This window comes from Drosophila subpulchrella, chromosome 3L, assembly GCF_014743375.2.
Source record: "Drosophila subpulchrella strain 33 F10 #4 breed RU33 chromosome 3L, RU_Dsub_v1.1 Primary Assembly, whole genome shotgun sequence".
Taxonomy (NCBI): Eukaryota; Metazoa; Arthropoda; class Insecta; order Diptera; family Drosophilidae; genus Drosophila; species Drosophila subpulchrella.
In genome coordinates, this window is record NC_050612.1 from 7791099 (window position 1) to 7810715 (window position 19617).

General features: G+C 38.0%; 2 protein-coding genes across 28 annotated transcripts in view; both read right to left on the reverse strand.

The window, feature by feature from the left end:
* Positions 1 to 12295, reverse strand: part of LOC119555452 (glutamate-gated chloride channel) — a 55222-nt gene extending 42927 nt beyond the window's left edge. For 18 of the 25 annotated variants that reach the window (XM_037866843.1, XM_037866846.1, XM_037866844.1 and 15 more), the window contains exons 1-2: positions 11855 to 12295; positions 6223 to 6544 (exon numbers count right to left, since the gene is read on the reverse strand). The gene's annotated coding sequence lies outside the window, so the exon portion shown is untranslated. Of the gene's footprint in view, positions 1 to 6222; positions 6545 to 11838 lie in introns of all 25 variants that reach the window. The other 7 variants (XM_037866836.1, XM_037866835.1, XM_037866834.1 and 4 more) reach the window with 7 other exon arrangements.
* Positions 12296 to 13263: 968 nt separating this feature from the next.
* LOC119555455 (serine/threonine-protein kinase BRSK2) overlaps positions 13264 to 19617 on the reverse strand; it is a 29267-nt gene continuing 22913 nt past the window's right edge. Inside the window, exons 9-16 of one of the 3 annotated variants that reach the window (XM_037866857.1) lie at positions 18944 to 19383; positions 18426 to 18584; positions 18195 to 18361; positions 17714 to 17818; positions 17579 to 17654; positions 17345 to 17517; positions 17156 to 17286; positions 13264 to 16487 (exon numbers count right to left, since the gene is read on the reverse strand). In XM_037866857.1, coding sequence (XP_037722785.1) covers positions 16403 to 16487; positions 17156 to 17286; positions 17345 to 17517; positions 17579 to 17654; positions 17714 to 17818; positions 18195 to 18361; positions 18426 to 18584; positions 18944 to 19383 — 1336 coding nt within the window. In that variant the 3' untranslated portion in view covers positions 13264 to 16402. Of the gene's footprint in view, positions 16488 to 17155; positions 17287 to 17344; positions 17518 to 17578; positions 17655 to 17713; positions 17819 to 18194; positions 18362 to 18425; positions 18585 to 18895; positions 19384 to 19617 lie in introns of all 3 variants that reach the window. The other 2 variants (XM_037866856.1, XM_037866855.1) reach the window with 2 other exon arrangements.

Here is a 19617-nt window from a genome sequence, read left to right on the forward strand (position 1 = left end):
AAGGCTTTATGGACATCGACCCAGTTCGCACATACTCGTTTTATGGCCCACAACACAAAATAATGCGACTGAAGAGCAGACAGAATCGGCTAATGTATGCAAAAGTACGACGGATATGATGGAGATGGTGGAGAAAAAATTGGGGATGTTCAGGATGTCAATGCTGTGCATGCCCAAAAAGTTGGTACCACACAAAATGGATTTTGCCTGCATTAAAATAACTTCTAGATAAAGCAAGGAAATTGCTTTCGAATACAGGCGCATGCATATATATTTTTGATGGCAAATTGAGACATTTTCTGTGGCATTTTTCAAGTCGTTAAGCTGCAAGGAGCAGACATGACGTATACGCAATTTTCCACATTGTTTGCCAGCAGCATCGATCCCATATGCATGATGGCAGCGGAACAGTGAAAATGTGCTTAATTTACTTATGGGTTTTGCTGGAACTCCAAGAGCAGCGCAGCCTTGGTGTTTTGCCAACTGAACGAGTGCCAATTGAAGAGACTCCCTCCCACATAGCAGCTCGTAAATCTTGGTTCAAACTCTAGCTGCCGGGCTGAGGACAAGGCATAAATCCAAATTTGGCAGCGTTGGAATCAAAGTTTCCAAGCACGCACAGTTAAGAAAAGAGCGTCACATCCCAGTTGTAGTTCTGGCCAAATAAGCCCACTCAATATGTTGAGATATCTGGGTCAAAGTATGAGTTATGTGCCCTTCCACAATCGTAAGCCGCTTAAAGAGTTCGGCAAACATAATAGTGGAAATAAAATGAAATCTCTTGTCTGGCGGAGGTCCTTTACCATTCGTAACCTTGGTGAAGTCCATCCGTACTTCTAGGCCGGCCACACGCACACATAAATAATTAAAATGACCTCATAATGTTTCGATTTTCTCGCTTTTCCCTGGCTCCTTCACATTGTTTTCCCAGTTTTTGTCTGCTGGGTGGACTTTTTGGCGCTTTTTCGACTTTCTGCCGCAGTCATTAATGTAATGGTCTGCATTATTTGCGAACATTCAGAGTGTTAGTGGCCATCGCTGTCCTGCTATTTATTTGTCGACCTTAGGCCTAGACACTAAATATATGTGAATGACACGCAACGCACTGGGGCACCCTACAAAATAAGGAGAGTTGGGAGATTATATACAGGCAAGCTTCTTCAACATAAGTCCCTTTAAAAGATTTGGCATCCTTATTTAACCAAAATGTGACAACATTATCGAAATACCTAAGCAAAAGGCCTGTTGAAATTGTTGTAAATACCATAAATAATAACTATTCTTACAAAATCGAGTAACCTAAAATATTAACGCTGCAAAGAAATATTATTTTGTTTGAGGGAAAGAGTAACGTCTTATCAGTTTTAAAAATAGATGTTACAATATTTTGTTATAAAATCAAACAAAAATAAATATTATTTATTTAAAAGAAATACTAACGTCTTTTCAGTTTCATGTTAACATAATAAATTATTTTAGGCAGATTAAAAAAATATATAAATAACCTTTGAGGATGATATAAAAATAGTTAAGACCATCGGTTGAGTTATGGAAGTTGAAACACTTTATTTCCGTAAATACCTCGAAAACGAAAGTTTCTACGCAATCTAACCAAAACATAAAATATTAACGCTACAAAAGAAATATTATGTATTTAAAGGAAGTAGTAAGGTCTTTTCAGTTTCAAAAATAGATAGTACATTATTTTAGGCATATACAAAATATGTATAAAAAGCCTTTGAGGATGATATAAAAGATAACCAAGGCCTGAGACCATGGATTGAGTTATGGAAGTTGGACTGTACGCTTTATTTCCGTCCCCGTCCTTCTACTTTATATGTAGGTATGTACTTGTAGGTTCCTTTTAGCATTTTATTGCTGGTCACTTTTATTTTCGTCCTGCTGCCGCTCAACCTTCGATAGGGAGCTTCCCCCTTTCGGGTATTTTTCCTTTTTCGGACCCTTTGAGCTACCGCTTTCCTCAGCAATTTTTCCGCTTGGCATTCGCTGGTCAGTCATTCATGACGTGGCCACCATTGCTCCGGTCTAATCCTCCACTGCCGTTTTGCCTGCCAAATCGGCTGTGCCATCAAATTAAACGACAACTAAATTGGCGCACATTTTGCGCTATTTGGCAGGCTTTTGTCTGCTTTCCAGGGTTTACATAAGCGGACAAAAACCAGCCAACAAGAGGGCAAATAAAATGCTAACAATGACAACAGCTGACATTGATTGGGCCCCTGAAGGCCGGCGGGGAGGCGAAAGGCGGGTCTAATAACTGTAATAATAATAAGTAGCTGATAATTTGACACTAAGCCACGGGGTTGCATGCGTAATGCGATAGAACATAACCGGAATTGGTTTCGCCGAACAATCAATTGGTTAGAAAGGTGAACGCATGGTAAAAATTATATCTAACCGTTGGGCATGAAGATCTTAGCCAGTAATCCAATGTAATCATAAATACCTATCTTCATTATGTGTTAACATACAAGGAAGGGTTTTAATATATTATATTCTTAGAATGAAATTAGGTTCCTTCATATTTCTACATTTTTACAATACAGTTTTAAAAGATCTTTTATTAAAGACATTAAAAATATAATTGTTATTCTAGACGATTTTGGTTTTAAAGTTAACTTTCGGAGTATCAAGGCCGACTTTGACTCATTGGACTTATTTTATAAAATCATGGCAACCTAAACCTGATTTTATATATAAATTAAAAAATTGTTACTAAGGTGTAGAGCCTTTTTTGTACAGATTGCCACGACTTCAAACAAGTGTCATAAGGCCTTTAGCTTTCAAAGGCCCCTGTATTTGATCTTCTATAGAGATTCAGTGGGTGTATAATTGCATCAAAATCAAATCAAATCGACCCTAATTCCATTCTGCTTCTGTGCAGCCATTCATTGGAGTCTTGCCATGCCAAAAAGGTTAATGCAACCACTTTCCGGGTGCGAATCTCTCGACTCTCTCACACCAATTCACCCGACACTTTCGCCGCTTTCACCTCGGAAAATGTCGAGTGCAATTTCCCGACTGACTTAATTAGTTGCTGTCACATTTTCTGGCAGCCAGTTCGGCAAGACGAAAGCCCCGAAAAGCCCGCAGCCCACGAACACTTGCAGCTCCCTTGGCGCACATGGAAAACTTTCAGAATAGATTAAATTTGTTCTGGCTGCGGTGCCGAGGGGGATTCACCGCAGCTTCCAGCCCCGCCCCAAAAGAAAACGCCGAATTGCAAGAAATGGCTAAATTGAGTGCACACAAAGGGCTGGGCAGAGGGGTGCCAGAGGAGGGGGACGGAGCAGATAGTTGTTGCACAAGTGCAGTTTTCCTGCCGCTGCGGCTGTCCAAACATAAAAAGGATAACACATGCAGCCGCCACATCAGGGCCAATAACTTGGCAGATAGTCCGCCAACAGGATGAGCCCGTTTTCCAGGCCCAGCAGCTTTACGGCTAGAGGTCAGTGATGTCCGTAGCGATTGGATACATCGGGGTCATGGATTAAATGTAGGCTTTTTTTATATATTTTAAATAAAAAAAAAACTAATATTCCATAAATCGTATTTTCCATTTTAAAGTACAGATTGAAAAGATTCGAAATGTATCTTTCCTGATCTATTTACCTAAAATATACACAGCCTTTGTATAAGAAAATTGGTTATTTCTCAGAAAATGAATACCCATTTGTCTACTAATTAAATGAATCAAATTAATTTGTTTTAGTTAATTCTTAAGAACCATAATCTTAACATAAAATTCTGTAAATTTATTTGCTTAAACGGAAAGGAGTTATATTTTATATTATAATTCTGAAAATATTTTTGTTGAAAAGAAAGGGATTAATATTTTATCTGCTAGCACCAACTTTAATATAAAATACGATCATGCTGGATTTATGATACTAACATATATTAGATATAATTATTAAACTAACAAAATAACCCTTTGAAATATATTTCATATTAAGGACTAGCATTATAAAAATATAAAATTTGAACTAAAATTCGTTTGGAAAAACTTTAAATGTAAATTCACTTGTTAGATATCCCACACAATTTTTACGAGTTATTTCAAACACTTCAAACTACATTTTAAGCCATCATCTTTGATCATAAATTGGCCAAGTTGCCAGCTCTGGCCGTGATGTTCGTCCAGTTATGACAACAAAGGAATGGCCAACGCGAAGGCTGAAAGCGTACAGCGAGGGGCAGCAGAATAGAGCTCCATTGTGGCAACCGAGCTGGGGAAAGGCCAAGCTAGTTGGGGCTGCCTTCGGGCCATTCAATTGTCGGCCTGATCCCAGAAAACGAGAAGCCAGTTAGCCCCAGAATCTCCTCTTATTTGCCTGCTGGCCTTTTCTTTCTCTTTGCTGTTGATTTTCCATTTGGCCAGGACACCGCCTACGCTTTTCCCCAGGCTCAGTGTTTAATGTTTCTGGCTTTCAGTTACCTGTACCTGTATGTAGGTCAGAAATGTACAATCAGTTACAAATACCTAGCATACCTAGTGGAACACGTTTTCCAGAGATATTACGCATAAGTCAGCGGGACCATGAAACATTTTTGACATACAAAACAAACAGTGCAAACTAAAAATGAAATATATTTTTTGAGCAATTTTCATGAACGAAAATATTTTCCCCCGCTTTTCCTTTAGCCAATTTCCAAACGGTTTTCTGAATAATAAACCCAATCGCCCAAGCGTTTAACAAAAAAACAAGAGTTCCTGTCATTTCAGGCCACAGCAAACGAGAATTTATACATTCGTTAAGAAAAAAGTGCAATTGCAAAATTGCACAGAAACGAGAAGCAAAGGAATGATACCCATGAAACAGTGTATTTATCGGAGTGGGGAAAATCTCTATTGATGGCTAAAAGCCCGAAAAATCCCCAAAAAAAATATATAGAACATCAAATTTAAAATCATTGAATGCTGTTTATCATCTAGCTTTGATGCAGTGGATGATTCTATTCAACACGAAATGAAAGCCAAACATTGCAGCGTCATTTCACCTGCGTGTATGATTATGTGACCCCTCAGCTCCCCCGATGCAGTTTACCAGGAAATTCAATTTGGCGCAACGCGGTTTTTCCAAAATGAAGAAAAATTGCCTGCAAAGCTTTTTTCGATTGGCTTGGAACATCGATTGACTGCCGGAGGCAAATAAATGATGAAAAACGAATTTAAGCTGTAGAATTCTACATATCTGAAGCATATGAAAATTGAAACATGGAGGAAACACTTTGTTAAACTTTCTTTTTCCTTAAATATTAAAAAAATGTTTTCTAAGATTATAATTATTATTTGTAAAACATCAAAAAAATGGCACACGTTTCAATTATAATATATTAAGGTTATTTGTTTTTAAATTTTAAGTAACCTCAAGTTATAAAATGTTAAGAAATTGCAATCGCTGTGGACGGCAATCCACGTAGTAACGAAGCGCACGAGGAGAGTGTGCGAAGGCGACGAACTACGAGAACAATTCGTAAAGAGTAATACATTAATCGAAAGGTATCGCAAAAACTAAAAGGATTGCATACCAACCTTTAAATCAAATAGCTTCAAAGAATGGCGGCGAAAGTGAAAGAGTAAAAATTTATAATATTTGATCTGTTGCGGCCGCTGGGGATTAATGTAGTATTGTATTAAGTATTGTATTCGAATGAGAAAAACTTAAGTGTATTTATTTAGTAGATCGTATAATACATTTTCGTCGCAAAAGTTGATATCAGAACTTTTGTTTGTTGAAGGTACGATCGTCACTAGACTTTTACCTCGTTAAGAGGGGTTTTTGCTTGATGTCCTTATTAAAAGATAATGTGTAATAATAATTTATTTAGGAACATCTATTTAATTCAAACATAATAATATATGATAAGCTATAACAGTTCTCAGTTCATATAAAAACTAAACACTCTGCTCCCCTTGATCAACATCGGAGCAATACCAATTTGTACATAAAGCAGGATCCCATAATCAGTTATCCTTTTAATTCCGTTACATCATAATCATCGCGGAGAGAGGCAAGAATAACATATGATTAAGAGTTAAAGTAAACTGGTGGCCACGTGGCGTATGTGTAACATTTAGTGCACTCGCGGCTGACGCAAATTGCCATAATTACAGCCCGGCCCCGAAATGAAATAATATGCCCGCCACCTCCTGGCCACAAAGGACACACTCCTTGCGGCCGAATGGCAGTGACTTACCTAATTAGCGACAGGATTTCCAGTAGTAGCAGCAGTTGTAGTTGTAGTTCTTTGGGGTTGTTCAGCTCGCTAGCGCCACCAAGCGGGCGACAGACGGACTAGCCAACAACGTTCATTTGGCCCTTTGGGCTATTGTTGTGGCGTTGTTAGCCGCTGTTGTTGTTGTTGCTGCTGTTGTTGGCCAACAATCTGGCAACGCCTTTCAGCCCGCTTACAATGTTGCGTTGTTTGTTTTTCTACCTTTTTGGTTACGTTTTTTTCTTGCTGTCGTTGTTGTTACTTTGCTTGTTGCAACTTATGTGCAATTGCCGCTGGCTGTGGGCTGTGGGAGCGAGCGAGAGGGCCGCAGATTTAGAGGGGGCGGTGGTGGTGGGGGGTGAGTGAGCGAGAGGGGCGAAAGTTGCAAGGACACGCATGGCATCGCCTGACGAGCGACACACACAGGATTTTGCACCCACACTCGCGAGCACCCGACAACGTACGACACTTTGAAATGTATATTTCTCTTTTTTTTTGGTGTTTTTCTTTTGATTTTGCACTGGTGTTGGGGCGTTAGGTCCTTTGAAACCACCCCTCGAACAACAACAACAAGAAGCCCCAGTTTTATTTTATTTCGCCTTATTTTGGCCAACTTTTGACGCTTTATGTTTGGCCCTGTGATTTGCTTTATTTCTCTTCCTTTTTTTTTATGGTTCTCCCTCTTTGTTTTGTTCCCCCATTCGCACTCATCTTTTACGATTGTTTTGTTTACTTTGAGGTCTTAACTGCCCTGCGATGTATGCTAAAGTTTTGTGTTTGCTGATTTTTTTTCCTACCTACACTCAGTTGCTCATTTGGCGCCACTTTTTGGCCGAAAAACTTTTGTATTTTCTTTTGAGTAAGTGATGGCCGAGCTGCTTACGTAAGTGGCAGCAATTTGCCAAGCAGTTAGCTGGCGGAGAAAGCGGAGAAAGCAGGGAAAACACTTGCCTTGAGGTGGAAACTTATGGAAAGTGATGTAAAGCTGGGGCCCTGATAAAAGTCTTTGGCAGCGACAGGCAACGTCTTGGGAAATTTATAATGGGATCTGGTGGAGTTGAAGAGGTCGAATGCAGCTAAAGTTTTTTTTTAAATAAGTTAAACTCTGAGCACGAGATAAAGTTCGGAGATCTGTGCTTTACAAGATTTCAAGAAGTGATCTGGAACTTTTTAAAAGATTCCTCTAGTGGCTTTGGCATAAAAGTTCAAGTTGGATATATACATTTTGAGAAAACTAAAACTGACAAAGTCAAAATATATATTATACTAATACCATAGCCTAATAAATACAATAATATTAAAATGTTTTATTTGTTTCAGTGTGATAAAAGCAATTTAAATCGAACTCATCAGCAAACACTTAAATTCAAAATTTGTTTAATTTAAGAATAGAAAATTATTTTAAACCAAGCTAACGTTTCTAAAACCATAAAATTGCCCTATATTTGTTTCGTACAATTTTTCTAGCCAATAATTGCCTAGAATTCCCCGTCGCAAAACATTATTATATTATTCATTTTGTTGCTACTCAACCACCTCAGTGTATCCATGCACCCTTCATTTGTACACTCGCCTTTTCCCAGCGATTCATTAAAAAATAATTCCCTACACTTTCTACACTGGCATATTCCTCCGTGTATGTGAATAAATATGTGAGCACGGCAAAGGCTGTAAAAATCGTGTTTGTCTTCTGCCTCAATGAACTATTTTTATTTATTTATGCACTCGATTATTGCCCGGCGTATTAGCGGGAAAATTGTGCGCTTAAATAAAATAAAATTAAACAAAAATAACCCGTTTGGCTGCGAATTCAATTCGCAATGCATCTCAAAGTAATTACGACAAAAAGTTTTGCAGCGAAGCTATTTTTACGCTTCATCGCGTTTATAGTGCAGTTTTTGGAAATTTATTAGGGTGATCGTCATATGGAAGGTGGCCATAAGGAAGAGATCATAAATTACCATCTGTCTCAGCCTTATCATTCATTTATTTCGCATCATTTGTGGCCGACAATGTAACGAAGGTGGGGGAATTTTTCACACGCTCTGAGGAAAGATGTTAAAAATAAACCAAAGCACCGAAAAGAGAAAGCCAAAAATGCGAAGCATCGGACCAAAGCAAAACCGAGCAAAAATACCATGTGAAAGTCTGATGGTTCGGCATTTAACAAGCCAAAAAACAAGGAACACTAAATCTAATTTAATTGTGTTTTTTGTAAAAACAAATTCGCCCGCTAGTCGGTACACAAATGCTGAGTATATTTCGGTGTTTTTCATCTCATTACTGCGAGGGTGGCGGTCAGACAAATGCCCCTGTTTCAATGTCTGTCCTTAACACGGCGTTGGAATGCCGGGCATTTCGTTGAAAACGACATTTTTGTCTAGCAGCCAAACACGCCCCGAAATATGCAACATGTCTTCCTGGCCCCGCCATCGCCCCATATCCCATGTCCACTTTCTTTGGTGGAGGCTCCACCCAAGAACACGCAATGCTCGAGGACGAGCACTTTGCACTAGGAAAAAAAAGGATACAACTAGTATGATTTTTGAGCCTAGATCAGATTTTATTATGTACACAAGGTCTGATTTTAGAATTCTACTTATGATTGTTAACAATAAATTACAATCGGAATGAAACAATTCAATGATCTCGTCATGAAATAAATATATTTTAGTTTAGTACCATAAAAACGAGTATTCACTCCTAAAGTTTAAGTAAACGTATTAGGCCATACAACATATTAATTTCGTTACGTTAAATAAAACTGTCATGGAAAAATGTATTAATTTACTACGTTAAGACACATGATTTCCTTCTGTCTATATTAACACAGTGTTTATAAAATGATATATGATATAAATCATAAAAAAATTGTTTCAATACATTACGTGTTAGTTGAAATTTCTCATCAATTTATATTTTTATTTGCATCAAATATTAGACTATTTATACTTTTAGAAAATTGCATCGAATAAAAATATTCTTAAGGCTCAGAATGCAAGGTAGCAAAATTGTTTCGAAAACAAATCCATTCAACATTTTGACAGCCACACTCAGAAAAAACACCGTGCTAAAATTAAGCACAGTCTTGATCTAACAACGATTTCATGCTTAGCATACTAACTGAAAAGGTCTTAAATTGAGAACACTTTGGATATAAAAAACGATCAACTCCAAAAATTCCGTGCTCAGTATGAGGCGCATAAAACACAAATACAAAGCACGAATAGGACTAGATTTAAGAATAATTCATACATGATTGTAGAGCAAAAGGTTCTGAAATCGAGTTTTTTTGTCCTTAAAATTCGTACTTGAAAGCTGTATTCTTTTCTCAAGATTGGGATTTGCCACTCTTGGCGAAGTTTCGACACTGAAAATAATGATTCAAGTGCCAAATACTTGATTTTTTTAGTGAGTGCAATAATATGGGTGTGACTTTTCGTTTGGGAGAGATTTAGTTAGCATGAATATTGGTTAAAATATGTAAAGATTCGTTTATCTATAAATGAAGGGCAGCCAAAATCCTTTCGTTATTCCCAATTTCCTACTTTTTTCCATTTGGTAATCCTTTATTAAAATATTTTTATAAAATACCCCCTAAAAGATATAATTTTAAACTTTCTTTAATTGCGATACCAGATTTTCCTTCGAGTGTAGGTCACATACTGGCTGACTCATAAGGCATTTCGGCTAATGATTGACTGACTGACTGGAGGAACGACTGGCGGACTGGCTGACTGATGGACGTACCGGCTGACGAACCGACTGAAGGAATGACGAAGCGACGGAGTGTCGGAATGTCAGAATGACGGAATGACTAACCAGCGTGTGTGACTTTTCCCAGTTGTGTGTGGGCTTTCGGCGACTTTGCGTGTAGTTTGTAATTTAAGTAATGTGGGTCGCCGCCTGAAAGCTGAGCCCTGCGTATCCTTGTTCTTGTTGTTGTTGCTAACGCGATTTACCTTCCGAGCGAAACACGCGCCTCGGTTCCGTTACGTTACCGTTAGCCGTAGCTATGGGTATAGCTTTACCGTTAGCGGTGGCATATATAGAGACCTGCGGTTTTAGCAGCCTAATTGTCATTGAAGGCAACCCACCCAAGACATAAATTCAATTTCTTTCTGTTCGATGTGACAAGTCTAGAGGGGCACCCCCTTGCCACCCCCTAATGCACCGCCGCCCCTGCCCAGCTGTTGTTTTTGTTATTATTTTTTGATAGCCACCTTTTCGTGTGTTGCTTTCTCGCGATGTCGTCGCCGCCGCCAAGAAAAGGGGGTTCCCCTTCTGGCCCCTTTTCGGGCCTTCTTTTGCGTTTTCTTGACTTGTTCTTTTGGCTCGACTGTTGCCGTCTCTCTCTGAGACACCATCCCCGTCTCTTTCGCTCTATGCACTGGCTGCACCTTGACACTAATATTGAGCAAAGTAAAAAAAAATAATAAAAACAAAAAACAGAAAGCAAGTGCAACTAAAAATAGTCGGAGAGAGACCGCTAAAAGCGAATTGATTGGCAAGTGTGTGTGTGGCTTTTGGGCTCTTTATGCGGACACTTGGCGATTTTATTGTCAGGTTATAATTGGTAATTGATGCCGATACCCAAACTGATTGTGTTATGATATAGCTCACTCAATGGGCTGATTGCGGGGGATTGAAGCGCCTGTAAATGAGTTTTGATTGATTTACCCACGCGGGGAGGGGCGAAACCTTTGGGTTTTATGTAAACTTTTGCTGGCTTAGGGCTGTTAAGTTGTTGGATTATGAAGAGGTTTTATATGTTTACATTCGATTAACATAAGATCATGGAAACAGGTTCAATCCTGCATATTTTATGAAATCTAGAATGTAAGTTAAAAAGAGATCTATAATTTACTTGATGAGAAAAAAGATATTGAAAAAATGCTATCGAAGAATATAAATATTCATATATTTAATATGGTCTTTGTTGTTTGCCCATTAAGTCTAATTTTCCTTAATTTGTTACCTATATTATATGTTTTTTAATGTGGAAAGTTACCTAATTATATTTTTTCCATGTAAATATAATGCAAAGAACTGTGTTTCCTAATCGTCTTTTTGTATTGAAATAATTCTAATTTCTTATTAGTTTTTAGGTATTGTTACGGTGCTCAGTAAGTTCCTCAAATTATGGTTTATTATTCATATTTTCTCAATTCCTTTGGGGATTCAGTTTTAAACAAATAGTTACGAAGTCACCCAAGATTCATTAACGCTTAACACGCCACACAACCTTAAAATTTTGAAGTTTTTAAGATTATGCATATATTAGCAGTAATCCATGGGTGCGTATACTTAATTTCCACCGCCAACACAATCTTCGTTTGAAATCCCACTTTCTGCATCCTAATTCTCTCGCCGTTAATTTTTTAATAACCACTTTTTTTTAAGCCACTCAATCTTGCAACGCTTATTGTCGGTTCACACGCTCGCCGTTGTTGTTGTTGTTGTTCTAGTTGTTGTTGCAGCTGAAAGTGGCCATTGTTGTTGTGGTGGTGGTGGTGTTGTTGGTGCTGGTCACTATCCCGCACCCAACAAGAACCCCAAAAGGAACCCAACACAACACCAGAGCTTTACATAACTCACTCGCTCACTCACTCACTGCAAAAAATGGAAACACTGCTGGGGGGAACGTTAAAAATTCAAAACACAAATGCACACTTAATCGCACATTGCAATTTCCACGCGTTTTTCCATCATTTCCCAACACAGAACACACTGGGAAACGGTCCACACTCTGCGGTCAGGCACTTTCGCATTTATTCCGATTCCGTTTTCTTGCGAATATCATATATGCGATATAATATATATACTATATCGAGGGGCGGTGGAGTCGATATTACTACGCTGGCTTATATCGCTTGGCCCGTCTCCGCTGTGGCGACGAATTCTCTCCGCTTCCGCAGTGCTGTTGAATTGCAAACCCGAACCGAACTGAGACCTCAACTGACCAGGTTTTCCTTTTCATGCACTTTGGCACGCATTTTCGGTTCGGAAAGGCGGAAAATCGGAAAATCGGAAAGGCAGGATGACGAGGCGCGGCGAACACCGAAAGGTCTCTGGTGCGCCGCTTGCTTTTCGATGTCGCCTCCTATTTTCCGTTCGGAGCCAAAGCTCTCGGCCGGCTCTCTCCGAAGCTCCGCGGATGGGCCAGCTTTCCGAGTGGCCCAAAGCTCCACAGCTGATTGCCGCCAGTGCATGCGGCATTTGGCCCCCTTGCCACACTGTCCCCTCCCCCTCGGTCGCCCCAAGCCATCCTTCGCCCCGTAAAAACAGCTGATGGCCGAGGGTCAGCCTCCGTGGCGATAGAGACATGGCGGCAAGTGACGTAATCCTTTGCGGATGCACGGCGCACAGTGGGATGGATCGGAAGAGAAGCACTCAAAAGTGGGGGGATAGAGATATGAGGTATTTTCTATGCTCAACGCTCAAGCAATATTTAAATTAACATTTGTATGCCAGAAAACATATTTACTCGGTTTTAAATTAATATTTCAAATACTTTATTCGGAATGTAACAAAAATGAATTACCTACATAAGAAAATGAGGTGAAGTGCAAATGTTTATTATGTAAAAATTTATATTATGTATTCAGGCCATAAGTAAACTTACAAAACATACACTCAACAACTGAAGAAATGAAACAAACGCTTTCAAATATAACTCCTTAAAGTATGCCTAATGTATTTTCATTTCGTACTTTATCTACTAAATTTAATTACAGAGTTTATTTTCTTTTCATTTTTTATATTTTTTAAAAAAATATTTAAAATTTTTAAACAAATTTAGAAAGTAGTCCTGGCTATGTTTGTGTTACTCATAAATTTGTTTAATTCTGTTAAGCCAAAAATAAATAGACAATATAAGAAATTACGCATACGACCCGTAAGCCAGATAGAGCTTACCATTACGTAATGGAGTACTGTGCTTTGCTAGCATAACTTCAAATTCTTTATTTTTGCAACCCAATAAAACGTCTTTGTTATTATTTGAAATATTAATTTTATTTTTAAATTGCAATTACAATTTGTTGTTGTTTGCTTGTCTGTTCACTGTTTGTTTTTATGCTAAGTGGTATTTTATTTGTATTTATATATATTTCACACATTTTCTTGCAAACAATATCAATAATTCTTTTAACCTAATAACAGATGCCACTTTGTTTGTTCATTTTTTTTGGTTTTGGTTTTGTTGTTTCCCTTACACGTGTTGGTTCTAATATTTATCTCTTTTACGGTTTGATCTCGGCCTGTCTCCGATTCACCCACCTCAGACGCGATTCCTCAAGCTTAAAATTAAGTTACAAAATACAATCATTCAACTTATATCCGAAGATACAAAACAAAGCGCACAATGCAGTATTTAACTTAGCCGTAATCACTTGCAGAACTAATTACAATATTACAATAATATATCGAAACGCAGGAGGAAAACAAGACAACAACGTAAAAAGCGTAGTACAATACACAACATTACCCTCTAAATGTATTTTAATAAGTATGCGAATCGTTTATTTTGTAATGAGTAATAAACATTCTCCATTGCACTGCATTTGCATCTGAAGTAAAGCGCTTGCTTTGGTGTATAATGCGTGTATATATATAGGGATGTATATATATACTATAGATAGAAATATGTATACATTGCATATAAAATTATCTCGGCGCAAATGTTCGCTGCTTATGCACAGTGTGAAGCAGTTAAAATGAGTTAGTTGGGTTTGGTGGTGATTATGTTTTTGAAAAGAGCGCGAAAGATTGGTTGATCATCTAGTATAGGCTTCAGTTAAGGTAAAAAGGTAGGCGTGGCATAATGCAGCATTGAGTATTAGGTGTTTTTTTTTGGATTGTTGTCCTTATAAAGCAATTATCGTTATAATTTTCCTTGTAGCTGCGATTGGTTTTTAGTATGCTGAGCTTTTTGGTTATGCTTAGGTTTAGTATTATTTGATTTTAGTATCAAGTGAAAAATATGATTTTTACATTTCTTATGATACAATTTTGGTGATGAAATGTAACTTGTATTAAATGCGCTTGTATGTAAATATATATGGATGTACGAATGCAGGTGAGGCATATAGATGTATACTTCGTATATGTTGGGTATGCTGGGAGGACTTTGTTCTTGTATATGAAAGTAAATACAGAATATAATATGATCGAGGTGTATATGATATATGCATGTATAAATATATGAATGCGATCTCTTCAAGTCGGTGAGCTTAATTTTGAATGTATGTTCAGCTTAAATGCGTTTTCTTCTTGAGTATTTTCAATATGATGAGCGATAAATAATTTGATGTATTGTAGTTAATGCTAGAAAGTAATTTCATTTCAATATTATTGCATGATTTTTGTTTGAGTTTGTTCTCGTGTATTTTTCCAAGTACTGATTCAATACTTTTAAATAGTTATGTTTAATATTTGTTATGTTTTACGCGACGTTACTTTGGTTTATCATTAAGCATTTATTAACTTGTCGCATTTTGTCGTTTAATATTTGTTCTAATCACGTTTTAGTATCGCTTCCTACTCCCCATCTGACTATTTTGATATTGCTGTCATACACAGTTTCAGTATAGATCTATATCCTTTTACATGTTACATACATTATTCAGTTTTCCCCTTACATTCTTATCCAGTAGATTCCACAAATTGCTGAGGTGCCTCTACATTGTTGTTAGCTTTAAGTGGATAAATGGACGGTTTTTTGTTTGGATTTCATTAGCTTTTTGTCGATTTCTTAAGTCTTTTAGTTTCAAAATATCGTATGTGTTATAAAAAGAACTCTGATTGGCTTGGGTGTTAGAAAAAAAGCTATAAACTATGAAAACCACTCAAAAGTAGGGTAGGGAAGGATTCAATGTGATTGTTTGTGGGGTTGCCATGCGAAACGCTTCTTACACTGAGAGAAACACCATCGTAGGTCATCGATAGCATTGCGATTTGTGCATTCTTGGACAGCTTGTTTGCTCTACTAGTTTTCCAATAAAAAATATACAAACTCCAATTGAATTTCTCTCCTAGGTTTTTTTGTCACTGATGCAACCCAGCAATTTGTACAATCCCTGATCCCTTCTATACATAGATATATATTCGTCTCAATCGATTTATACAAGTATTGGTTAAGAAAGCTTTATTTCATGCCCATGCAAAATATATTGTTTCTGGTATTTAATGTCGTTACTTTAATGTGCTGTATATGCTTAATTAGCCATGTGCTGTGCCGTTGTTAGTTATTCGGTATATTTTGTACATTATACATGCTTGTTTTTCTTCATTCCTACGCACTGTCAATATCAGCTGAATTTATCTACCGCACAACACTCTTTTGATCGTCATATATGCATGTCTGAAGTTCGAAAGTTGACGCGTTTTATTTAGTAAATATTTTTTTGTTATTTAGGAAAAATAGTTTGCGTTTCCCGTTCCGCTTCTTCCGTTTTTCTTTTGGCTAGCAAAATAGTTATATCGATTTGGTTTGTTAGAAAAAACAGCAACGCTAAGTTAATGCAAAAGTTCTTTAGTTTTTCATTTTTGTTACTTTAGTTAGTATTTAAAGATCAGTGCATTTGCGTAATACCCTTTATACACTCTATACAAATCGTCAGCGAATTTTCTTGAGTAGCAATCGTTTGCGTAGCTAAATACGAGGCCTAGTCTAGGTAAAGAAATCGACTAGAATAACTGGTTCGACTTACGCTAGGGCTAAGTTGATTTTTTTGTATATTTTTACACGGTGTTTTTATTTGCAAGCTTTTTAGGCGCGGCGGCAACAATGTCCCTCAAAAGAACACATACAAAAAGTCACTCAAAAAATCAACAATAAATTAAAAATCAAGTTCGATAAAAGCTAGAGCAGCTAGCAAATTCTGTTCGTTCGATCGGCTTTCAAAAGTTTAGATTTCTTATATATTCTAATTCATAGAAATTCCACTATTATTGCTTTGGTATATTATTCGGATTTTTCGTGTGTTTACTTAGTTTGAAGATCTCTGGCTGATGGTACTCTAGAAAAAATACTGTTTGAGTGGCTGATTCGATTCGTTCTCTAGTTGAAATACATTATTTGGTTGCGTTTGGTGTTGACTAGTGCCATATCGAAACAAATGTCCTTGAGAAAAATGTAACTAAATCAGAGAAATAATTCTCATGCGATTGCACTACCGGACATCGTTGTCGCCTGACGCTCACTCTGCAGCTCGCGGTTGCGTTCGTGCTCAGCGGTTTCAGAGCTGAAAAAAGGAATATATTAGTTTTCGGTATACGAAGTTTAAATTATTAAAATAATACGTAGAACAAATAATTTATGAGTGATTTTAAATGTATTTTTCAAGGCCGAAGGACTAGTTTCAGGTGACTATTTATTTTAACAATGCAATGTTTAAATTTGATATACTAAAGCAATTTGGACATTATAGCAACATAAGGACATGGCGTAAAACTTGATTAATAGGGGCAATATTTTTTAAGGCTATTTAAATATCAGGTATTCGTTCTCAAAACAATGGAAGGTAGGTCAATAGAAAAACACAAGAAATCACTATCAAAATAGACTACAAAATTTTAAAGAAGCAAAGCCATTTGTATTTATAATGATATTTTTGCGACATTTTATGGCTTTGCATTTTAATTCTTAATGTCAATACCTATATACCCTAAAGAAAATAAAATAAAATAAAATTTGTCCTATGTATAGCCCATTTTTATTTGAAGTCTTTACATCGCTATAATGTTAAAACGCAAACTTAGCTAGAGGAACCCTAAACCGGGTTTCAGTAGTACCATTAAATGTAATAAATTTTAGAAGTTCACTATCGACGATTCACTATCACTTAGATCTTCAATTTTTTTATTCCGATAATCGATCTTGGTTTTTTTTGGACTTTGGTGTGCTGCTTACTTTGATCGCACTGCAATGGGACTTCCGGGTATGTCGACTGGATTGGCATTATTGTTGTTTGTGGTCGAGGCCCGACGTCCATTACCCGACTTGTACGAGAATATGGAGTCGTTCTCCATGTCGTTTTCGATCTAAATAAAATATAATTAGCTCTACATCCTCAAAAATGGTTTTTTTTAGCCAACTCACCACCTGTCGCTTGTACGATAACCTCTCACTGGACACCGATCCGCAGGAGGAGCTCTCCGAAACAGCCTGGGTTACACTGGTCACCGTCGGCGGACTACTGGGACCCGGGAACCGCTTCGAGCACACCTGGGATTGGATGTGCTCGCAAATGCGTCGAAAACGCCGAATGTTACCTGGATAAGCAAGGAGCTCAATAAGGACATTTACAGAGGTTAATGACGGTGTACGGTTTACCTGATAGCAGCGTAAATGTTAGTGCAAACAACATATCAGCAATGTCACCTTGTTTGCAAATGGCACTGATGTCAACCTGAAAATATTCATGAACCATTAGTGACCTGAGTCCCTGATGAAGGCTAGCCAACTCACCTGAAACTTAACATGGCGCTGGAACATTACGGGTCCATTGCCATTCCGTTTGTACTCCACCCGAAACGAGGTGGGCGAGACCACACTATGAGATAGTTCAGCCATCTAAAAAAGGAAAAAATATTCCAGATGATAATAGGTACTTTTTAGAGTCTTTAATTTCATAAATATGCAATCAAACATTTTTTACTTTTAACTATTAGCAACTATTTTAAAACAATTTTGTAGTACAAATTATACTCTTTAAGAAACTTAATATGCTTGACTAGTTATAAGGCGTGGAAATACATATATGTGAAATCATTTCATAAACATCTGAATTTTCGTGTCTGATTACCAATTTGTTGTATAAAACCATATCATTGACTTCAAAAAAATTATGTGGATTGGGATGTTAAAATAAGGCATATAATCGATGTACCTAATACCTAGAATATCCCTCAATAATTTTATCCCCAATCGGATGTAGTATTTAACTTACGGATAAAAATGCATGTATCAAATGCGCCTTGACCGTGGCAATGGGCTTGCCCTTGACCAAAATAGTAAAAGTTTCATCCTTCTCGGTTGTTATGAGATTACCGAACCAGGAGCGCTTCGTGAGCTCTGGCGAGGATTCGGGCGTCAAGTGCACTTCATCGGCAGAAACTAGGCGGATTAATCAAAATAAATATTTTTGTATTTTCAAAATTATTTTTGTAGGCTCACATACCCTGCATTTTTCTACGATGGAATCGCGGACTTCCCAAGAAACTGTTTTTGATGTTTGTGAGCCGCGTCTTCCATAACTGGCCTCCTGGTGTGTTGCAAGGAGAGCCGGGCATTCCCGGATTGCTGTTGTTCATCATGGGCGAGCCATTGGGATTCACAACTGCACAGGCGATAGTAATAATAAATGAGTAATCAGGAAACTCAAGGCACAGAAAAAGTAATGTCCACTATTAAACCGATATGTCTTTAGGTAAATTTACTATTTTCCTCTGGTACCGCTTTAAAAAATCAATATTACCCAAGCGATAATAATATCATGTGTAATTGTTTACACCATTGAAAATACTAAATTACCCGTATCATATCGGTTTTGTTTGTTCTTGAAACAAGATTATATGGATCTTGATTTCATTTGTTCATTTTTCTGTGTTAGACTACTGTGTATAGGGGATCTACGGGGCATGCACACACCACTATTCGAATCTGGATCGTGGAACATACTAATGGCAATGGTCGGACCTGAGTTGGCACGGTGGTGCACCGACGGTGAGGCGGAATTGGATCCGCTCGAATTGCCGCCCGGACTGCCCGGCGGTATGCCGCAGTCCCCTCGCTCCCTCGGCGATCCTCCTCCGCGCTCCTGACGCAGTGAGTCCCTTCGCTCGATCCTTGGCTCCCGCACCACCACCACATCGCCCTCGATGCTCTTCTGCGAACTGTGCGAGGGTGTCCGGCTCACGGAGGAATGGTGTCCGGATCGATCGCGATCCCCGTAGGTCGAATGCCGCGTTCCCGCCGCTGGGGAAGATGGCCGGGAAATGGCATTCGCCTGCTGCTGGGCCGAAGTCATCGGGGAGTTGCAGCGCGTGGGACTGTGATATGAGGAGCTCCGCACCGACGAGGAAACTGTTGTGGGCGAGCGCCGTTGGTGGTTCCGTGTGCTGCTGTACGACCGGAAGCTGGAGGTTTGAAAAATTATACAAAAAAGTTTGAATTTTAATAAAATGTTAAGACTTTAAAAAAATTGAGCTTTGTAGGACTTTTATTTTGATAAGTAAAAGATAATAAACTATAAAGCATAATAACAAATGTAAAGCATATTTTCCGGAACTGATATCCTCTCAAAATACAAAATGGGGACTACTTGAGCCTCTATTTAACAATCATCTCAAAAACAAACTCAAGAAGACTTT